This window comes from Vitis vinifera, chromosome 6 (genome assembly GCF_030704535.1).
Source record: "Vitis vinifera cultivar Pinot Noir 40024 chromosome 6, ASM3070453v1".
NCBI classification, from domain to species: Eukaryota; Viridiplantae; Streptophyta; class Magnoliopsida; order Vitales; family Vitaceae; genus Vitis; species Vitis vinifera.
In genome coordinates this window covers 6659486-6679162 of record NC_081810.1, presented here as the reverse complement: position 1 = coordinate 6679162, position 19677 = coordinate 6659486, and the positions used below count along the sequence as shown (strand labels likewise).

Below are 19677 nucleotides of genomic sequence, written 5' to 3'. Positions count from 1 at the left end.
ATTGTTTGCTGGAACCGAAGGGGCGTTTGATTTGGTTATGCCTTTTGAAGATGTGGAACAGCAACCAGATAAGGACCCAGATCCCGTTAAGTCTGACAAGGGCGATCCATTTATTTATTTGACCCTAGTTCACGAGAAAGCTTTCACTCGGTGATTTTCACTACTCTGACTCGTTTGGAGATGTTGAACTATCATTAGTACAATTGCGGAGACTTTCATCACTTTGTTCCTGCCTGGCTCACTAGTCAGACCCCAAAAGACCCTAAAGAAAGAAGAGCATGTTCATCCAAACCGAAATAATTTCAGGGTCTGGAATTTTCTCTAAATGATCATCCATTGAAAGTTTGGAAATTCGGTTACAAATTCCTAGTATTGCCAATATAGAAAAACTACAAATCCCATCCATCATAAAAACAGACAACTCTGTTCAACACACCTCAGACATGTCTCTCTATTACCAGAGGAAAACAATCATTAATTAAATCAAAAAGGAAAAAAAAGGGAAGCGATGCAAAACTTTGCATTGGAATCTGGAATGACCTAGTTGCTGAGTATAGCTTCACATATTCAAAAAGGAACCAGAAGGGAAAAAAATGTGGGTATAAAGACCTGGAAAGAATGATCACGACTGTCTCCAATCTTCGCCAGCATAAACCGCTTGATCCCCAAGCTCTTCTTCAATCCGAATCAACTGAAAGAAACTCAGCAGTTAATTTCATATCTTCCTTGCTGTACATCTAAACCACATGATTTCACAAACTTGCGTTTGTGATCAAAAGCTAAAGACTTTTCCAACTGTTGACTGCATTAGCTAAAAGACTAAAGGATCATGAAAGAGCTGAGTTTTGGGGTTTTATGCGATTTTTTTTGTTCAGGAGTCGGTGATTCACGAATGTATACTAGAATAATGACTAGGGAGAAACAAAATCAGGATAATTTTAAAAGACATGAAATTCAACAAAAATAGGAAACAGGGACCAGACATGCATCTGCATATCTATTTACCAGGTATTGGTACTTCTTAAGTCTATTTGAATGATGCAGCTGTTGAAAAGATAAATTTTAGGAATAAAAAACCTTAGCAAACACTATAAAAGAAAGTGAATCTGCATAGTGAGGATAAATGAACCTGGTTGTACTTTGCAAGCCGCTCTCCTCTGCAAGGTGCACCTGCTTTGATCTGACCAGTAGCAAGGCCAACAGATAGATCGGCTAAAAAAGAATCTTCTGTTTCTCCACATCTATGAGATGTCACCACTCCCCAATGGGCATCCTTTGCCAGCTTCACCACTTCAATGGCTTCGGTCACAGTTCCAACCTGATTCACCTAATTAGGGCAACTAAAATTATCAGACTTTGGAAGGTAGCTGGTGAATTTTGTACCACCATTTCTAGTTTCAGATTCTTTGAATTCACAAGGTTTCTATTATAATATGAACTCAATCCTCAAAAAGATCTTAATGCTAACAAAAAAAAGATCCAGAAATTTTCAGTCATACAGGATTGCTACAAATTTGTTTCAGGTGCACAGCAAAGGATTGGATGCAGAAATTAGGAACAAAATTACTGTGCCATGAAAAGAATTATCAGGGAAGAATTGAAGGTCCATTGAATGCAAATTTTTCCATCCAAAGAAATTTTGCACAATTTAATGAAAAAATGGCAAAAACTGATTTCAGAGCAAAGCTCTAACTAATCAACAAACTCTACTTACTAAAAGCACTGAAAAAAAAAAGGATTCTTTAATATTCTGTTTTTATTTTTATGTTCAGTAAAGATTAGATCAGCTTAACACATACATCATTGAGATTTCCTTCTTAACAATACCTGCAGGGTGGTTATTAAACATTCTTAACCTTTACATCCAGAAAAACAGAAGCAGCAAAGACTATGAATTACTAATTCTTCACTGAGAAAAACAAGGTTTGGGAAGTAAATAGTTGTCTTTGTGCCAAAAGGGTTGTCCTGCTCTTTGAAAAGGGCAATGATTTGAATAGGACACCTGTATTTCTATAACACTAATTCAATTTCTTATTTTCTTACAAAGAAGGTATGATTTGATGAACAATATGTGGACAGAAATTCAAAGATAAAACCAGTTCACATGGCAATACATTATCAAAAAAAGAACATTGACAAAGAAAGCCATAAAGTTCATCCAAAGATCAGCAAGATACCTTGAGAAGAAGAGCATTGCAAGTGGATTCACGTCTTGCTCTCTCAATACGTTTAGGATTTGACATCAACAAGTCATCGCCAACAACCTGCAAAACAGCTCTCCTAAATAAATCTGTCTGATCATAAAGGACAGACACAAAAAGGCAGAAAAGCTCCCAATTGCATCTAAGGGTCAAGCTGCAGTTCTGGATAAGTTATATGGCCATTGATCCTCTTGAGACCCGTACTAGTCAAGAGGCAACTCCACTAAATGAGCGTAATCAGACAATCACTTAACTGTACTCCAGTTACCCCACTTACAATTTGAACCCTTCAAAGTGATGGACAAGAAATCATCTTAGGATTCCATGTTTGGTCATTTTATTTTTGCAAATTATAGGCCATCAACTTGGGGAAACCTGTATTTCAGCATTCATGCCTTCTAAAGAGGAAGTTAATCTGGATAGAAACTGCAAACAGATTGATGCCAAAATAGCAAGAAATAAGGTATATGCGACACACCTGGCAAATTCCAAGACCACAAAAATTCCTGATATGTTCCCAGTCCTCTTTGTCAAATGGATCTTCAATTGATACAATTGGGTAGTCTAAGTACCCCATCCCCACCAAAAAGAAGGAACAAGGAAAAAAAAAAAAAAAAAAAGAAGAGACAACAATAAGGTTATTAAACCTGTTTGATGCATGACTCAAAACATGATGCAGCAAAAGACAATAAAAAACATGTAAAGAAAGGGTGATATACCATTACAAAGTTCTTTGTACATCTCAATCATATCCTCTCCCGACTTAAAATTTTGCCCTGATTTGTTTGGGGATTTGAAGTCCAAATCATACTTTGCACCTGCATCAGAGCCAAACCTCATCATTCATAAGCAAGGAATATACATGTCCAGACACATAGCCTTAACCACTGCATAATGCATCCCAACTAAAGCATACATGCATGATCAATATCACTATGCCCTTGATGGGAATGATGGAAATGCTTTTGATTGTGGCTACAGAAATCCGTATCCATAAAATCGAGTACAATCACTAATATTGTTCCAAGTGACATCCTCCAATTGTTATTATATAATGGTGCCAACATGGTTCTGAAGTAATAGCATAAAAGCATTTAACAGGAAAGAACTCATCACCTATGCAGAAATCAGTAGCAGCGACATCGATTGCAATCTTTATTTTCTCATTATATCCTGTTCTGCCGATAGCTTCTTTTACTAGATCCAAACCTTCTCTAATGCTGCCAGCAGAAATAAAAGATAATCAAATATTAATACCAACCACTCTTAGAGAAATTTTATCATGTTTCCACAGGTCTGGATACAAATGCAGCCAGACCTCAACCATATTTAACTAACATATAAAAATGGATTTATGAGTTATGCAGATTGCAGCTTCTATCTAAAATATATATCCTCAAACAGTATGATGGGTTTGTTACTAAAATGGGCAGATGAGCAAGATCCGGTGAAGAAGAAGAAGAAAAACTTGCCTGGAGATGTTTGGAGCAAGCCCACCATCCTCACCAACATGACACCCATGGGCACCATATTTTTCTGTAATAACAGCCTGCTCTTTTTGTTTAACAGAAATTACAACCAATAAATGAGTAGAAGCATGGCTGGGGAGCAACAGATACATAGCCATTTTACCATCCATGGTTTCAATATAGAATTAGGTAGAAAAATATAATGCTGATATGAGTTTAGCTGAGACAACAGAGTAGGATAATTAAGCCAGTAATAACCGAATATTTCACTGACCATTTCAGCCAAATGATTTACCTTATATGCTAACAAATTAGTTGGTTCAAACTTATCTATCAATATGCCATATGCCATGACAGGTGGGAAGGCAGCTACAATTGGTGAGCTCGTATTGAACAGCCTCAGAAAGTATAAAACAGAGGCAACAGCAAGTCAAGTTGGTACAATTTCCCAGAGCAGATGGGTAATTTACTTATCTGTTAATTGGTTGGAAATATCTAATAAATATCAACATGAAATCAATTAAATTCCTCAAATGGTTATTTGTTATTTTCAGACTGTTCCCTCAGTTTATGCGACTTAATTTTTACAAACATTGATTTGAGATCAAGGAACTTCCTATAAAGTATGAACTCCTAGGAGGAGCTTCAAGCTATAACATCATGTAATCATAACACAAATTTCCAAATTTAAAGTTCCCACACTACATCCTATTTCTAATACTTCATTAACCTTTCAATCCTTGAAGTGTATGTAGCATTTAGACACGGAAACACTGAAAACCCAGAATACTTTCAGAATTATCAAAGTTAAAGTTACACAAAGTGATATTATGTCATGAGCATTAATATTATTCAATCTTGAAGACAAGTTTTTTATACACACAATTTGGATTTGGAACAGAAATAGTAAACCATGGAAACAAAAGTAAAGAAAAGAAAGAGAAACTCTTTAGTTTTTTATTTTTTAATAGGCAAAGAAACTCTTTAGTGTATCATAGAGATTTATTTTCCATAGAGGTTCATTACTTCTTAAAACATTAAAATTTAAATTCACAAATAATTGTATCACTTTTTCTTTTTTCTTTTTTTGGATAGCCAACTCAAATTGTTGCAAGACTTGTCGCACAATAGAGATAAGAAACATGTACATTAAAACTAAACAACTCATTTGAACAAACTCACCTTTAAGTGATGATAGGTCTCAGCGCCCATTTGCAATGCCTCCTCGAATCTAGTTGCTCCAATTGGGAGAATCATAATTTCCTAATAATATTTCCACCATCAATTTAGTGTAAGTGATCGTCTAACAAGAATAAACATCAGAAAGTTTTAACATCTGGAAGAAGTTGAATTACTGCCTGTACAGCTAAAGTAGGCATGAATATAAATTTAAAGAAAGAAACATGAGATATTTACTAAGCAAATCATTTGCCTCCATACACCTCAAAGACAAGGTAAAATATGAGCAAGATCCTCACTAACTATGCAGCCAAAGAATGCAGGTGTGTGATAGAATAAGAAACGGCGACTATTAAAGAAGATTTGTCTCCTTAACATATGAATGTCAAAAACAAAAGTAAGTGGAATCCTTCATGTGAGTTACAACCCAATAATTTAGAACAATCAAAATGAGTGACACCATTTCAAGAAATGAATCCAGGCATAAAATTTCATTTCCCTTCACTGTAACATGATGAAGATGGAGATGGATCTATGTTAAAATCATAATTTGGATGTGATGCCGATCGCAGAAGTCGCATTCGGCTGGGAGCAGCTAACAAGTTCACATCGCACTGATGATATGATCTTTAATTTGCACTTATTATAGATGCAAGCTTTCTCTCTAAATTATTTCTTTTAGGTTCGATAGTCCAACCATCCAATGCATTCTATAACCAATGGAGGGTCATGGATCCAAACCCAGCTAACCCTGAAATGCATTCAGTACCACAAAACTTGAAACTGCCCCATAATCACAATATTCTGGATTCAATCCTAGATTACCACCAAAGAGAGGGAGAAGCAGACCAAAAAGAAGAAAGAGAGCTTTAAAGAACAATTTTCAGCTACTGATTGGACAAATATAAAAAAGTTAACAATATTAAAGTGATCCATATTTGAAGGGATGGTTATGACATCTTTGGAGTGGTAAGCTCATTTCAATACTAAATAAAAGGGAAGAAGACATTAGGAGTCCCGCACTGATTTTTTTTTTTTTTTTTTTTAATAAGCAACCAGAAAATAATATTATATAGAGAGAGAGAGAGAGAGAAAAGGGTGGTACAAAACGGAAAGGCTTAAGCTCACCAAAGTACACCAGCCCCAAACTGAGAATTCCCCTCCCTTAGAATGCCATATGGTGATGTTTTGTAATACATACCTCCAATAGGTAAAGTCCTTTATCAATTCTAAACTCTTAGTATGAGGTAGTGATCATAACATCAAGATACAGAATGAAAAAAACAACTATCTGATGGTGTGATACCAAATATATGACCCTTCTCCATGAATTTGCAATCAACTGTGCTTATAATAAAGGCTATTAAGTGTCTCCAATAAATATCTTCAAACAAAATAATGAAAACTTATTCAGAAAGCTAACTACATACCTGAGCAGCCAAAGTATTCCCAGCATGTTTTCCGCCACTTATAACTGTGAAGGCAGGAACAGGGAGAAACAAGTTGCTTTGGCCGGAAAGATCAGCAATGTGCTTGTAAAGTGGAACCTGAAATTCATTTTTTCCCCAAAATCAAAGATAATTATCCAGAACCATTAGTAGAATAACTGTGTAAATATATGAAAATGCCAGATTGGGAAAAAAAAAATGCCTCTTTTTCAGCAGCCCCAGCTTTGCAAGCAGCAATTGATACAGCTAAAATAGCATTTGCTCCAAGTTCACCCTGCAAAATGAAAAGAAAGAAACCTAATAGCTCATAGGATTTGAAAGCAGTATAAACTCTTAAAAGAATAGGAATAAAAAGACCCATCTTAGATGTTGATGGATGCATACTAGTAGAGGCCAATTCACTAAAAAAAAAAAAAAAAAAAAAGTGAATTACCTTCTTTTCAGTTTTGTCCAGGTCTATCATTACTTGATCAATTTGGGACTGAAGTGTAGGATCCATACCAATCAAAGCTTCAGATATTTTTTCATTGACATTCCTAACAGCTCTGGTCACACCATTTCCAAGATATGTTCCCTTGTCCCCATCCCGTAATTCAACAGCTTCATACCTGGGACCAATAATAACCGGTTACATGGTACTTGAACTCTGTGATTCACAACCTAAAATATGAAGAAAACTTCTCGAGAGCTACTGTATAATAGAGTGAGAAAGGACATAGTGGCAAAGAGGGATAATTATATGTGAGAGAGAGAATCCAAAGAGCATTACAGTTTATGAAATGCACAATCCTTTCAGTTACTGGGATAAGGCCACCCAAAGAGAAGCATCCTTTTATTAATTTTGTTCTTTTTATTTTCCCAATTTTCTGGGCAATCAAACGCTCACAAAGGAAACTTGAAATGGAAAAAATTAGAAATGTGAAGAGCTTTACATTCCAATAGGAGTACCACTAGGAACTGAAGCACGGAACATTCCTTTATTGGTGTACAAATCCACTTCAACAGTAGGAATTCCCCTGCTATCAAGAATCTGCCTCGCCTTCACCCTCGTGATCACGGATGAAACCGCTTTCTTCATATGATTCGACTAAATCCAAAACAAAAAAAATCAGAACACCAAAACATCAGAACACAAATCCAAACTCAAGAATCAAACAATCCAAAATCAGAAAACCTCCGTCTGGTTCCCGAGACAACGTCACACAACACACCAGATTCGAAATTTTCTCGCCTTTTTCCTAATTTTTTCGGCAACCAAACAGAAGGATATGAGGAGAAGAGAAGTGCCTACGATGAAGAGAACGGGATCGGAAGTCTTGGCCCTAACAGCAGCATTGACGGCGTCTTCGATTTTGCGAGAAAGCATGTGCTTGTCGAGATAATCTTGCACTGACATTTTCTACTGATCACTGTGTTTGCTACTTCTTTTCTCTCTCTCAGGAAAATGAAAATTTTCCGAAGAGGCTTTTGAATCCAAAATCAAATCTTCGTACTGGTTCGTGCTCAGTAGCTCAGGCTCGCGAAAGAGTAGAGGCCCTGTTTCCGGATTGGAACGACGTCGTTGCGAGCGGCTGCTTTTGCCCTGTTTTAAATATTTTGTACACTGGGCATGTTTGGACTTTTTTCTTTTTTTTGAAGTTAAATGTTCTCCTTAAACTGTTCTTAAGTTACATTGCTATTTGACCATGTTTTACCAAAAAGAGATGTTTGGAATAGTTCAAAAATCACTTAAGTGACTTTTTAAATTGTAAAATTTTATGAAACTTCTAGTATATGCTGAAATTTTCATCTTAAGACTCAAACCTTCGGAATGGTAAGTGTGATGCCCTAAACCCAATTTAGGGGTAAAACCATAATTTAAAAGTGAAATGACTGTCATATGAATGGTTTTGGGCATGACAGTAAGAAAGAGATTTCAGCTTCTATGGCAGAAGATTAAAAAGAAAACTATTTTTCATGCTTACATTACCAAATATAATTTTATTTCTAAAAACAACAAACGCACTATTTTAAAAAATTATTATTAAAAACAGTTTGGAATCCATTCTCCTACTAAAGCCCAGTTTGGTAATTGTATTTTAAAATAATTTTCTGTTTTCTAAAACAAAAAACAATAAAATAAAGTTCACAATCAAATTAGAGAATGTTCTAAAACAAAAAACATGCAACTTCAGATTAACTGCCATTCTGCCAAAAGATGAAGGAACTGATAATTACAACGCTGAATTTAGAACCCAGTTTAATCACTAGCTTTTCAAGGAAGACATAAATATTCCAATAGGAACAACATGTGTGGTGTGCACATAAATGATAAAACTTCAAATGTTAGGCCACCACAAAAGCACTGGATGTGCCTGTGAAATGGCTGATGGATCCAAAAAGGGACTTTGAGGCACCGAAATGCCTTATTCTGTACACACCTGCAGCTGCCGACTCTGGAATTCTCCACTCTATGGTTGCGTAGCTTCTGGGGCTCAGCTTTGCAGGTCTTGACCACTTGAACCGGAGGCAGAAATCATCGTCATCGTAAGCTGGAACCCAAGAATCCTTTCCATGGAGAATTTCGACGAGGGCGAATGTGCCTTCAGTCATGAGATCATTCCTGGGGCAAGCTGACCAGAAAGTGACATTCACCATCCCACCTCTCTTGAAGGTGGAGTTCATAGGTACATCAAACTGGAGGTCTCCGAATTTTACACCAGGAGGGGTCCCGTCCAGCACCACTGGTGGTAGAAGGCTTATTTGCTGGTCAAGTAGATCTGGAGGTTGCAGGCCTGGCTCAATGGTAGAGCTAGTGACAAGAGCAGTTGCAAGCTTCTTGAACTCCTGGATGTAAGCACTGAGTGTGTGTGGACCATATAGTGTGGAGGCACCCTGAGAAGTATGACACCAGCCATGAATTAGTACTACAGAATTAACATTGACATAGAAGAAAGAGTACGATCAGTGTTGCTGACCGATTATGATCGAGGTTTTCAGCATTAAAACACAATTCAAACCAGACACTACTCAAGCAGGAACAGAAAATAGGTTATTCATGTTGAAGAAACTACTGTGTCAGTGTCATTTTCTGAATGAATAAGCTTTCCACCAACCTCATATCTCTGCACCTGGTACTCCTCAAAAGTAGTCACGTATTGAGAATATGTATTTGTTAACCCTGCTATGACAACATGAACGTTTTTGAATTCTTTACTACCTCCACTTATGAGTGCAGTCTTCAGAGCATCGCGCAGACGCCTCCCAGCCATTGTTGTGAATTCTGCGGAGAACAACACAAATAGAAAATTTCATGAGGCTTGTGAAAAATCAAGGAGTCTACGTTTAGGGCACATCTACAAGCACCCTTCAGGTAAGAACAGTTTCCGACTGAATCATTTCTATTGCAAAATTCATGCATATTCTCCATGGAATGTAAGTGGACATTAGAAACTTCAACGAGATATGCTGGCATGTTACTGATTTTAGTTCTAATAGCTATATCTTGTGCTTGGCCACACTTTTGAGCATATCACATTCATATTAAACGTGAATAGGGCAGTTAAAACCAGCTTAAACCCCAGCCCTTCTCTCAAGTATATAAAATAGACAGAGCTCAGGCAGACCTCAGTCATCCAGCCTGATTTCCACCCCTGGTGATGACAAAGCAAAGCTGCTTGTCATGATAGATTGGTTCAAAAACTGAATAGAGCCATGTTTTAAAACAAATATATGATTGGAAAAAAAAAAGACACATTTTCATAATCTTTGTATTATTAAGCTTTAAATATCATTGGAGGAAATGAAATATAGGCTTTTTTAACAAGGTCATTAACCATACAGGAAAAGAAGAGAACACAGTAAGGCAAGTGAATACCTCCAGGTACACTGAGAATAACTAGTTGCCCAATCCGGAGGATCTGAATTGGAAGTATCGAAGGCTGCAGGAATCATTAGAAAATATATTAACTATCAAACCTGTAGGCAATAATGAAACAGCTTAATAGTGGATGTAGAAATATCCGCAAGTTGTTTTACAGTCACCAATAGATATGACTAGGGGAACCACTAAAGGCATAAAGGGATTTTAATTTTGCTTTGAAAATTACCTTTATAAACAGCAGAACAAAATACGACCTTATAAAAGGAGGTAGACAAACCATTTAACAAATGTTTAAAAACATTAAAGATGAACTTACGGCATTTTGCTCAAATAAGGTGAGGCATAAGCCTCAAGGTAGAACGAAGGTAAACCTCAACTAAAAAAACCCAAAAAAACTCAAAATTTTGAAAGAAAAATGCAAAAAAAACTACATAAAAGTAGAATAATAAGAAATCAATAAAATTCATAATAAGAAAATTAATTTTTTATCACACAAAACACAGGTCAGCAGAATTCACGCCTTCTCTAAGAGCTAATATAGCCATATAACTACCGAGTTTTAGATGGTTTAACACACAGAACACAGCTCAACAGTCAATGTCTAGAAACTCTACTTTTAATTTACTATTGTTTTGTTTTTTAAAAATTATACAGATGGGCTATGTGAATTCACAAATTCTTGGAATAGATTATGGCACATTGACAAAGACTTGCACATCTAAATCTCCAAGGCACACACCAAGGTATCATTATAAATGATATTCTATAAGAATTGAGATAGTTCTACAGAAACAGATAGCAAATTTCAGGTTATTTAATTTGGGAAACACTATATGCAACTTTTCTGGTTTAGAAACTCTGTATTTTTTAATTACAGTATTTTTCAAGATATGTTCCAACAAGATTGTGACTCACCGCCCAATCATATGGTTTTGTCATTTCTCCAGTATCAAGGAGGATTGGCTTTGGATGATGACAATCCATTTGCACCTTATCTGGTGTCTTAAGTACGTTGCGGACCAATCTCCAGAAAGGATTCCCCTGAATAACACCATAGAAAAAAATTATCTCACAGGAAGGCCATGCATTACAACAAATAGCACATAAAATGTGGAATCCATAATTCTTATAAAAATAATATGGAATCCATAAAGAATTGAAATTCTTGTTACCTGATCATCTCCTTGCTTGAAGTCAAAAGCTCCAGGACCATCAGTTGTTCCTGCAGCAAATGCAAACCCCATTGCGGCGGGACATGTTTTTACTACCTCAGAACCTCCTCCTTGTTTAGGAAGTGTCACACTAAGCTTGGAGAAGTCCAAATAGGTGTGACGGTAATCAATCTTCCCTTTCAACTGTTCTGTTGCTTTATTGAAAAGATCCACAGCCTTTCTGAATTGCCTATCTCCGATGATACGTGTACTTTCAAATTCATCAGGGTGCCTACCAGGTAGGTAAGATATGTAGTTTAATATTCACATATAGATCAGATACTAGTAAAATATATTTTCAAACTTTTAAAAGGCAAATCAATAAATACCCTGGTCCTCGGCCATAGCACAACTCATTCTTCCCACCACAGGTACTGTGATTGAAGTCACAAGGTTGCCCAGTGTCAGTACAGAATGCTCCAAGCACATTAGGGCTAACATCACCACAGTTTGTTTGGCAAAATGCAGAAACAAATCCAGGCTTATCAGCCTGCCTGAGAGGGTTCCTGACACGTCGTGCAACACTTAAAAACCTGGTTGCTGGTCTACCAGGAGTGGACTGGAAGGAGGCAGCAAGTTCCCGTAACTCATCATCTGCATCACATAGATCTCAAAAAATTCAAAATATGCAGGAGGCTTTTTATCTCACCTTATCCTGACAGACTACTCAGTTTTTTCCTTGATATGATACAGTGCCATCCAAATTGCTCATAGTCCTTGCCATGCCTGAGACAACTGGTCATGACAGAAGTGTGGGTATAGGATCCATATTAGATCCCTTCATGTTGTACATTCTAGATCTGTTGAGATTTTCCAACTGATTCTTTTATTTCTCATGCTCCAAGTTATTTTCTTTTAATGGAAATCATGTTACAAGCTCACCGCCATTTTACTTCTATAGTTAAATATTACTACATTTACTAGATATCGCCATACAAGCAATATAATTCACATAGTTGATATAGTTTGCCTTTGAGGCCTTGCTCAAGTGTCAAAGGGTTGAGGATGGTTCATGGGAGGTTTCAGGTTCATGTCCCAATGGGGAAAAAAATTACCTATAAAAAAATAGATAGTGGATATAGGTTGATTGCTTTAATAGACATTGAAATCTATCCAATTATTCAAAATTTTTAGGTGGATATTCCTAGTTGAACATACAACTTCTAAGAAAGGATCAAAATATCAGAAAATGCAAAAATATCACTGGTCAGATTTTACAAAAATATCAGGAAAATATCATACAGAAATTTAGAAAAAAATATTAGCAAAACAAAAATTGATCAAAACTTATAGAAGTATTCTAAAAAAAAAAAACTCTCTGAAATAATAAAACAAGTAATAATATACATATTAAAGAAAACAACATATACAATTTAACAGATGAGAGTTCAAGAAGTAATATAACAATTTAAAGATTCATAACAATTAGAACATTTGAGCTTATTAGTTGCTAGGGAAATAAAATTTTCAGCTTATTAGTTGTTTTTGCTCTATTACAACAATCCAGACAACCACATAAGTCAAGGTGTCAGCCAAGCACAACCTCAACCATTGGGAAAGGCGGCAGGGTTGTTTGATATATATAATTGGGCCCTAATTTCAGTCATTTAGTTTCATGTTCCCAGTGACTCCCATCATCTACCACTTATCTATGGAAAGTCTAATCCCAATGGAGTCGATTTTGTCTTTTAGATATTCCACGACTTTTATTATAATTTTGTTCAATTCTTAAAATTAATTCAATACCATTGACCATAATATATTATAGTATACAGGATCTAACTCATCTCCAGGCATGGATTCCATGCTCCTAACATTTGTCAGTTAATACAGGATACTCAGGGTTTTCCAAAGGGTTCTGGCACATGGATATGTTGAAATCACATCTTGCATGGTGTTAAAGACAATTTTATTTCATGACTGAACATAGATCATCGATGAAGTGAAATTAAATAAATGTAACCTAAGTCATATTGTCATAAAACATCTTCATTTTCAGATCAATGTATTGCCATTAAGTTAATTCAGTTTTTCATAAACCATTTTCAGATTGCTCTATTGTCATAGAGTAGGAAGAGTTGGAAATAACTTACAATTTTCATGGAGGTTATGAATTATATTTGAGACTCTCCGGGGAACTCCATCAACTTGTAAGCTATCAGAATATGCTTGTCCACCACCATTCTCCTCAAACCAGTCCTCCATAAATCGGGCAGCAGCTCCTTTGTTGTCCCCACTTATCAATGAGTTTGTCCGACTCATAGAAGTTCCATGAGTGGCAAACCAATTAAAGCTACCCACTGGTCCCCACTCATCATCTACAAACTTCAGAAGGGTCATTTCTTTGTCAACATCAAACTTGTATTTACCACGTTCAGCAGCAGGATTATTGAGATATGCACTTGGACTGCGGTTTATGCCAGCATCTAAGAGCTCTCCTGTGAGTTGAAGGCCAAAGCCATGATATGAAAAATGAAAACCAAACAAAGAATAAACATAACCATAGAAGCATAGGAGCAGCATAGGGCATTGCGAGATGACACCAATGTATTATTTCCAGTTTGACATGTTGGAGTTTGAGGTCTGTCCAAGCCCACTATTTGTCCGGTTAAGTATCTCTTTAACACCAACCTTATAAGTCCAACAAGGGAGCACAGCTATGAAAAGATGAAATGCATACAGACCAAATAAACTAGGGCAACTATTGCAATATCAAGAGATCTGCTAGCTTACATACAGTCAGTAATAGTGTTTACTGTTTTAAAAGGCCAATGAGGCTTCTGCCTTGAGGTTATAGCCTCAATATAGGGTAATCGAGTTTTAAGTCTCACCCAGTTGAGGCGTACAGCCTTGACGTTATACTTAAGGCTCAAATATTCACAATGTTGTAATGGATTTAGGGTCTTTATGGGATTTTAATACAAATTTTATAAGATGTTTAAGTCTCAATACTCAACAGTTTTAATGAATTGTACTTTTTCGAGGTTTTGGTATAGATTTATAAGATTTGTTTTGCGTTCAAGACTAGGGTAAGAGTGTACATATATGATCATTCAAAGACCATGATAGGATTTGCTGATTGACTTAGCGCTAAGGAAGGAGAGAGAGCTTGTTTTTTGTTTTCTCTTTTCCTTTTTGCTTACCTGCTGTACTTATTGTATAAATCATGCGTATTCTGATGCACCCTTTTCTTAGACACTATTAATATGTATCCAGTTTTGCCTATCAAAAAGAAAAAGAAAAAGAAAAAAAAAAAAAAGACCAAAGTTATATCTTTTATAAAGTAAGAGCCTAGTTAGTTACTAATAACTTCTTTAAAAGGAAAGGAAAGCAACAGATTGAGAAGAAGAAATAAGGAGTTGTTGGCCATTGTAATGAATGAACTCATACATAATTAATCTCATACCATTTATAAATAAAGGGAAAATGCCACAACAATTGATGAATGAAGAAGAGGAATATGTAAACATTAACACTAATGTAGAGGATAATTAAGCAATTGAATATGATTATGATTCCTTGGATAATCCTAATAGTGATAGCAATGGCAATGCAATAGATTATTTGATGAAGCCATGAAAGAGAATTGGATTTTAGAATTGATGATGACAAACAAATGATTCGGTTACTATGAATTGTATGGTTTTCTTATCATTCAGATTTCATGTAACTTTATTAGGTTTTTTATGTAATGTTATTATGTTTTTTATTTTGAGTACTTTCTTATTTATTGGTTTAAGTTGAGGCTAACATCTTGTTTTGCCTTGAGGATTATGTCTTACCTCAATTGGGAAAAACATATCAAAACCACCTTTAACCTTTTAAAACATTGATGGAATTCACTGCATATCAACAGAAATGGATCTAACTAAGCAAGAAGCAGTACTTCAAAAGAAAAGTGCATAAGGGGAACCTTAGGACCTTAATGCATTGAGAATCCCTCAAAGCATGACATACTCATTTTTTAACTCATAAATTTAATTATCAATGAGAAAATGTGCAGAAATATTCGAATTAAGATCAAGTATGCTAAAAAAAATTAGAAATATAACAATGCCTTTCCCATCATATAAAAAGGAAACTGGCATTGCAACAAAATTTCAAACTTCAATTCCAAAAAATGGCTGCAAAAATTTATCACAAAGGCTGCATTTGAAGAGCTATGGCATCAAATCCCTTAAGCATGTAGTACATAACAATTTTATGTGAACCAGAGTTTTGAAAGTGATCTTCAAAGGACAGGTAAAAAGTTGATTTCCTTGAGAGGAGCCTGGAGATATAGGCTATAACCCTTTTAGAACACTAATAAGAGCTCGGGCATCTAGTTCAGAGTCTTCAGACTCCGATTTCAAATATAAAGTTTGAGCCACTTCTTATGTGGCAAAAAAAGAAAAAGCACCTGAAGGAGCCAAACTCTAAAATGCGTAATTCTAATACCATAAAGGGAAAAAAAAGGGAAATAACATAACAAAAAAGGCAGATAGATTGCCATGTTTGAGTTTTTCAACCTAGTAATGTCTGTCCAAGATACCAAATTCTACCACACAAAACAAAACACAAGCAACTATGTTTCTACTTTGCCCATAAACACAGGGATCTTGTGCTGCTTCCCGGACACGTGAATCTCACCTAGTCTTAAACACATTTGGTCATATTAACATGCAGCAAAATAATGCAGTGAGAGTAAGAATCCTCTCCCATACCTTTATTCACAAAAATTGATCCTGGTCGGAGACTTTCATGAGCTTGTATGATGCTTTTCTCAATGCCATCAACAATGACATCAAATGACTGACGTACAAATCCAAGAGATGTCACAATATAAACAACATATTGGAGATAACCCCCAGGGCCTGCATGGGTGTGAATACCACTAATAGCGACATTATTTTCAGTATAAAGGTTCCCATACCTGCCAGAAGGCAACATGATATAATTTCATCAGTTGATTGATAACAATTAAAACACCACTAGGATTTTAAACAGTAGCTATGAGTGAGAGTCAATTCAAATTCATTCATTTCAAAAGCTCTTGGCACCAAATTATTATGAATTCTTTTTTCTTTTTTCTTTTTTGATAGGAAAAGGAAAATGACCAAATTATTATGAGGAGTTCTATAGATATTAGAACAAAGAAACACATTCGTTTCCATATCCTGCAATTTTGTGATATTGTGCTTCTAATCTCTGGAAGAGTAGGCTCTACATGTCTCATTAACCTTACTCTCAAACAAGATGTTGCTTAATGTATTAAAAAATTAAAATCAAAGCTTGAGATATAATATAACAACTACCTTGCCTTCAACCTCTCAAGCACCTTAATTGTCACAAGTTGTGAGGCCATGCAAGCATCAAGATTGACAAACGCAACCCGGTTCCCCTGAGGTTCTGCTACAATAAATGTGCGAGCTCGCAACCTGAAATGCACACCAGATGCGATCTGCTCTGTATTGGCATATCCCATCATATTAACATCGGCTGCAGGTCCCGTGATGTCATAGCTTCCAAGTCCAACTAAGTAATTGGAAACTGATAATGTTCCTCTGCTATTTTGCAGCAAGAGTACAAGAAAAATCCAGAAACATATATTTGCACATGGTCTCCTCTTATTGAGATTAAAATGAAAAAAGCCCATCATGGCTCCACCAAATGATCGCATCAGAGATTTTAAACAGCTGCAACCATGTTCCAGATCAGAGGAAAAAACCAAGTTAAATAATTATAAATTTACAATCAGAAAACAACTGCAGTCAGTGATAAAATATAAATAATAGTACTAAAAACATGTCCATGCATCACACAGAGGGACTGAAATGTACATCATCTGTTTAATAAAAGTCCAAAAGCTGCATCATAGGTGCTTTTGGTTACAACTCTGTACTATCCATCAATTTTAGGGGGAAAACCCAACAAATTGTTGAATTTCATAGGAGACGCCGAGATGAACAAAAATGAAAAGAACATGAAAAATATTTAAATACCCTCTTGAGGAACAAATATAATCAAACGGTGAACAGTAAACACTCTCTGTTATCTCCAATTCCCACAAAAATTTTGACCAGTCATTTCGGTAATTCTCAGACAACTGATCGGCTAGAGAAATCGGTAGCAGTAACCACAAAGCAACACACAACACCAAGCCCCAAGCCCATAGATTCACTCAATCATCAAAATCTCAAAAACCCTAACCCCTCGCCGCTTGGCCACTGAAACGAAGAAAAAAAATTCAAAAATCTAAGAGTTTGATTCTCAATTATTTTCTAACAAGCAAACCAAAAAACAAGTCAACTGAACTCGTTAAAGCGAAACTTTCATTTTTAACCGAAACAGCTTAGATCAAAATTTTCAAATTGGTATACGGCATAAAATGATTGGCCAAAAATTAGGTGCTCAATTTCCTCCCGATTCTGCGCAACCAGACACGGCATAAATGAATGATCAAAACAAGAAACTGAAAAATTGTAGTGAAGATATCAGACTCACAAGAAGAGATAATCTGAACGCAGCTTGAAGAGAGACAGGCGAGGAGTATGCCAGACTTTTGGCCCATTTGGAGTCAGAGTGAAGAAAAAGAGCTGAGTTACGAAGAAGCAAAGGCTAATGACCGTTCATGGCTGTCTTGTCCAAGCCCTTTATATAGCATCCCCTCGGGTACATGGAACCTCCGTGCCACTTCAGTACAATTTTTTCATTCCACTCTGTAAAAAAATAGGATTTTATTATTTGAACAATTTAATGTACTTTTATTTTTTTATTTTTAGTTTTTTATATTCAAAAAAATTAAAAATTAAAATAAATTGTTGTGGGTGTTTAAGAATTTGGAGAATCAATAAAATTCTTCATACATTTTATTTTTATTATTTATAAAAGTCAAAATCAAAATATAAAAAAATAAATTACGATATACTGTTCATATAATTTATTCCAAGTTGATGACGTGTCAAAAGTATTATATTCATCTGAAAAAAAATATATATATATAATTTTGAAAAATATTAAAATATTTTATCACTTTCAAGTCGATTTTAAGTTTTATTGCTTCCAAGACAACACTAAAATCCTAAGGTTCTCGATTGTCTATCTTATTGTGTAAATTAAGCTATTCACAAAAATATTATTATCCTTTTTGCAACATTTGACATGTACTTATGCTATGATTGAGAATATCATCCCGCTATATGATTTGTATTTTTTTTCTTGTTTCGTAGGCGATTTTCTTTTTTTCTTTTTTTCCTTTTCATATTGCATGTTGGGAGTGTTGCCTTATGATAATAATTTATTATCTTTTAATCTTTACTTACAGTTGTGACTTTGTTTAATCGTAACATTTGCTTAATCAGTAAATATTCAACTTGTACTATTATTTTGTTATTGAATTCAAATAATTCTGTTTGTTTCGTCTTCTTTTTTTTGTTAACCCTCTAGAGGAAGAAACATTACGAATTTGTTAAGTGCTTAGATATTCATAACGTGTAAATGATATTGTAAATGTTGTTATTTTCAAACTTATCCTATTATTTTTAATATCAAGTAATTAATATGTTTTTAAAAACAATCCGAAAAAAGAATAAATCATTTTCTTTTTTATTGAACGTATCCTTTCATTTTGACAACTTTATCATATTTTATTTTACTAATTTAAAATTTACCTTCTTGGAGTTTAATTTCCAAATAACTTTGTTTATTTAAATCATTAAATCATTTCAATTAATTATTTACAATCTCTTTATTTTATGATCTCATTGGAAATCGTAAAAGGAAAAAAAACAAGCAAAAAAACAATTCAAACAAGAAAAAAAACAATTCCTATTGAATATGGCTATTTGTTAAAGTATTTTACGATGTCTCTTGTACAACTTGTGTATTGATATGTTATAACTATAAGATGCCCCATTCTTATAAATTACTCATTTATCTGAGTGATCCATGAACGACGAAAATCTATTTTCTATTGATTTTTATCTTGACTGGTCAAAACCAAATTTATAATTGTCTTACGAGTAAGTTTTGAATGAGTTATTCAAAGGTTTTATATAAATAAATGAATTTTTGTTTTATGTTTATCAACTATATATCTTCGTCTAATTCTAGTCACTGAATAAATAAAACATTGACAAATAAGTAATAACTAATTAATTTCCTTTATTTCAATTACTCTTGTACCCATTGACGAAATTATGGGGATATATCGACGATATATCATGTATTGGAGAAAGTGGATACAATATAACATCAATGCAAAACATTGATTTTATCTTACATTTTTTTTAATTCTTAGATATATAATTTCAATCCTTAAAAATATAC

General features: G+C 34.9%; 2 protein-coding genes across 3 annotated transcripts; both read right to left on the bottom strand.

The window, feature by feature from the left end:
* Positions 1-315: 315 nt before the first annotated feature.
* LOC100265663 (cytosolic enolase 3) lies at positions 316-8171 on the bottom strand. Its single transcript, XM_002281100.5, has 13 exons — positions 7589-8171; positions 7230-7384; positions 6731-6905; positions 6500-6571; positions 6280-6396; positions 4853-4933; positions 3674-3750; positions 3318-3421; positions 2921-3019; positions 2680-2765; positions 2178-2264; positions 1130-1327; positions 316-691 (listed from the first exon to the last, which is right to left on the bottom strand). Exons 1-13 carry the CDS (start codon positions 7691-7693, stop codon positions 623-625), a joined length of 1425 nt encoding a protein of 474 aa, XP_002281136.1. The 5' UTR covers positions 7694-8171; the 3' UTR covers positions 316-622.
* Positions 8172-8446: 275 nt separating this feature from the next.
* LOC100255395 (neutral ceramidase 2) lies at positions 8447-17993 on the bottom strand. Of its 2 annotated transcripts, none has more exons than XM_010652652.3 (10): positions 17854-17993; positions 16665-17045; positions 16074-16282; positions 13464-13808; positions 11700-11964; positions 11332-11602; positions 11075-11200; positions 10154-10217; positions 9393-9559; positions 8447-9171 (listed from the first exon to the last, which is right to left on the bottom strand). In XM_010652652.3, the coding sequence occupies exons 2-10, from the start codon at positions 17027-17029 to the stop codon at positions 8623-8625; spliced, it is 2361 nt and encodes a 786-aa protein (XP_010650954.1). In that variant the 5' UTR covers positions 17030-17045; positions 17854-17993; the 3' UTR covers positions 8447-8622. The 2 variants fall into 2 exon arrangements, with proteins under 2 accessions (XP_010650954.1, XP_010650955.1); XM_010652653.3 differs by lacking the exon at positions 17854-17993 and adding an exon at positions 17352-17614.
* Positions 17994-19677: the final 1684 nt, after the last annotated feature.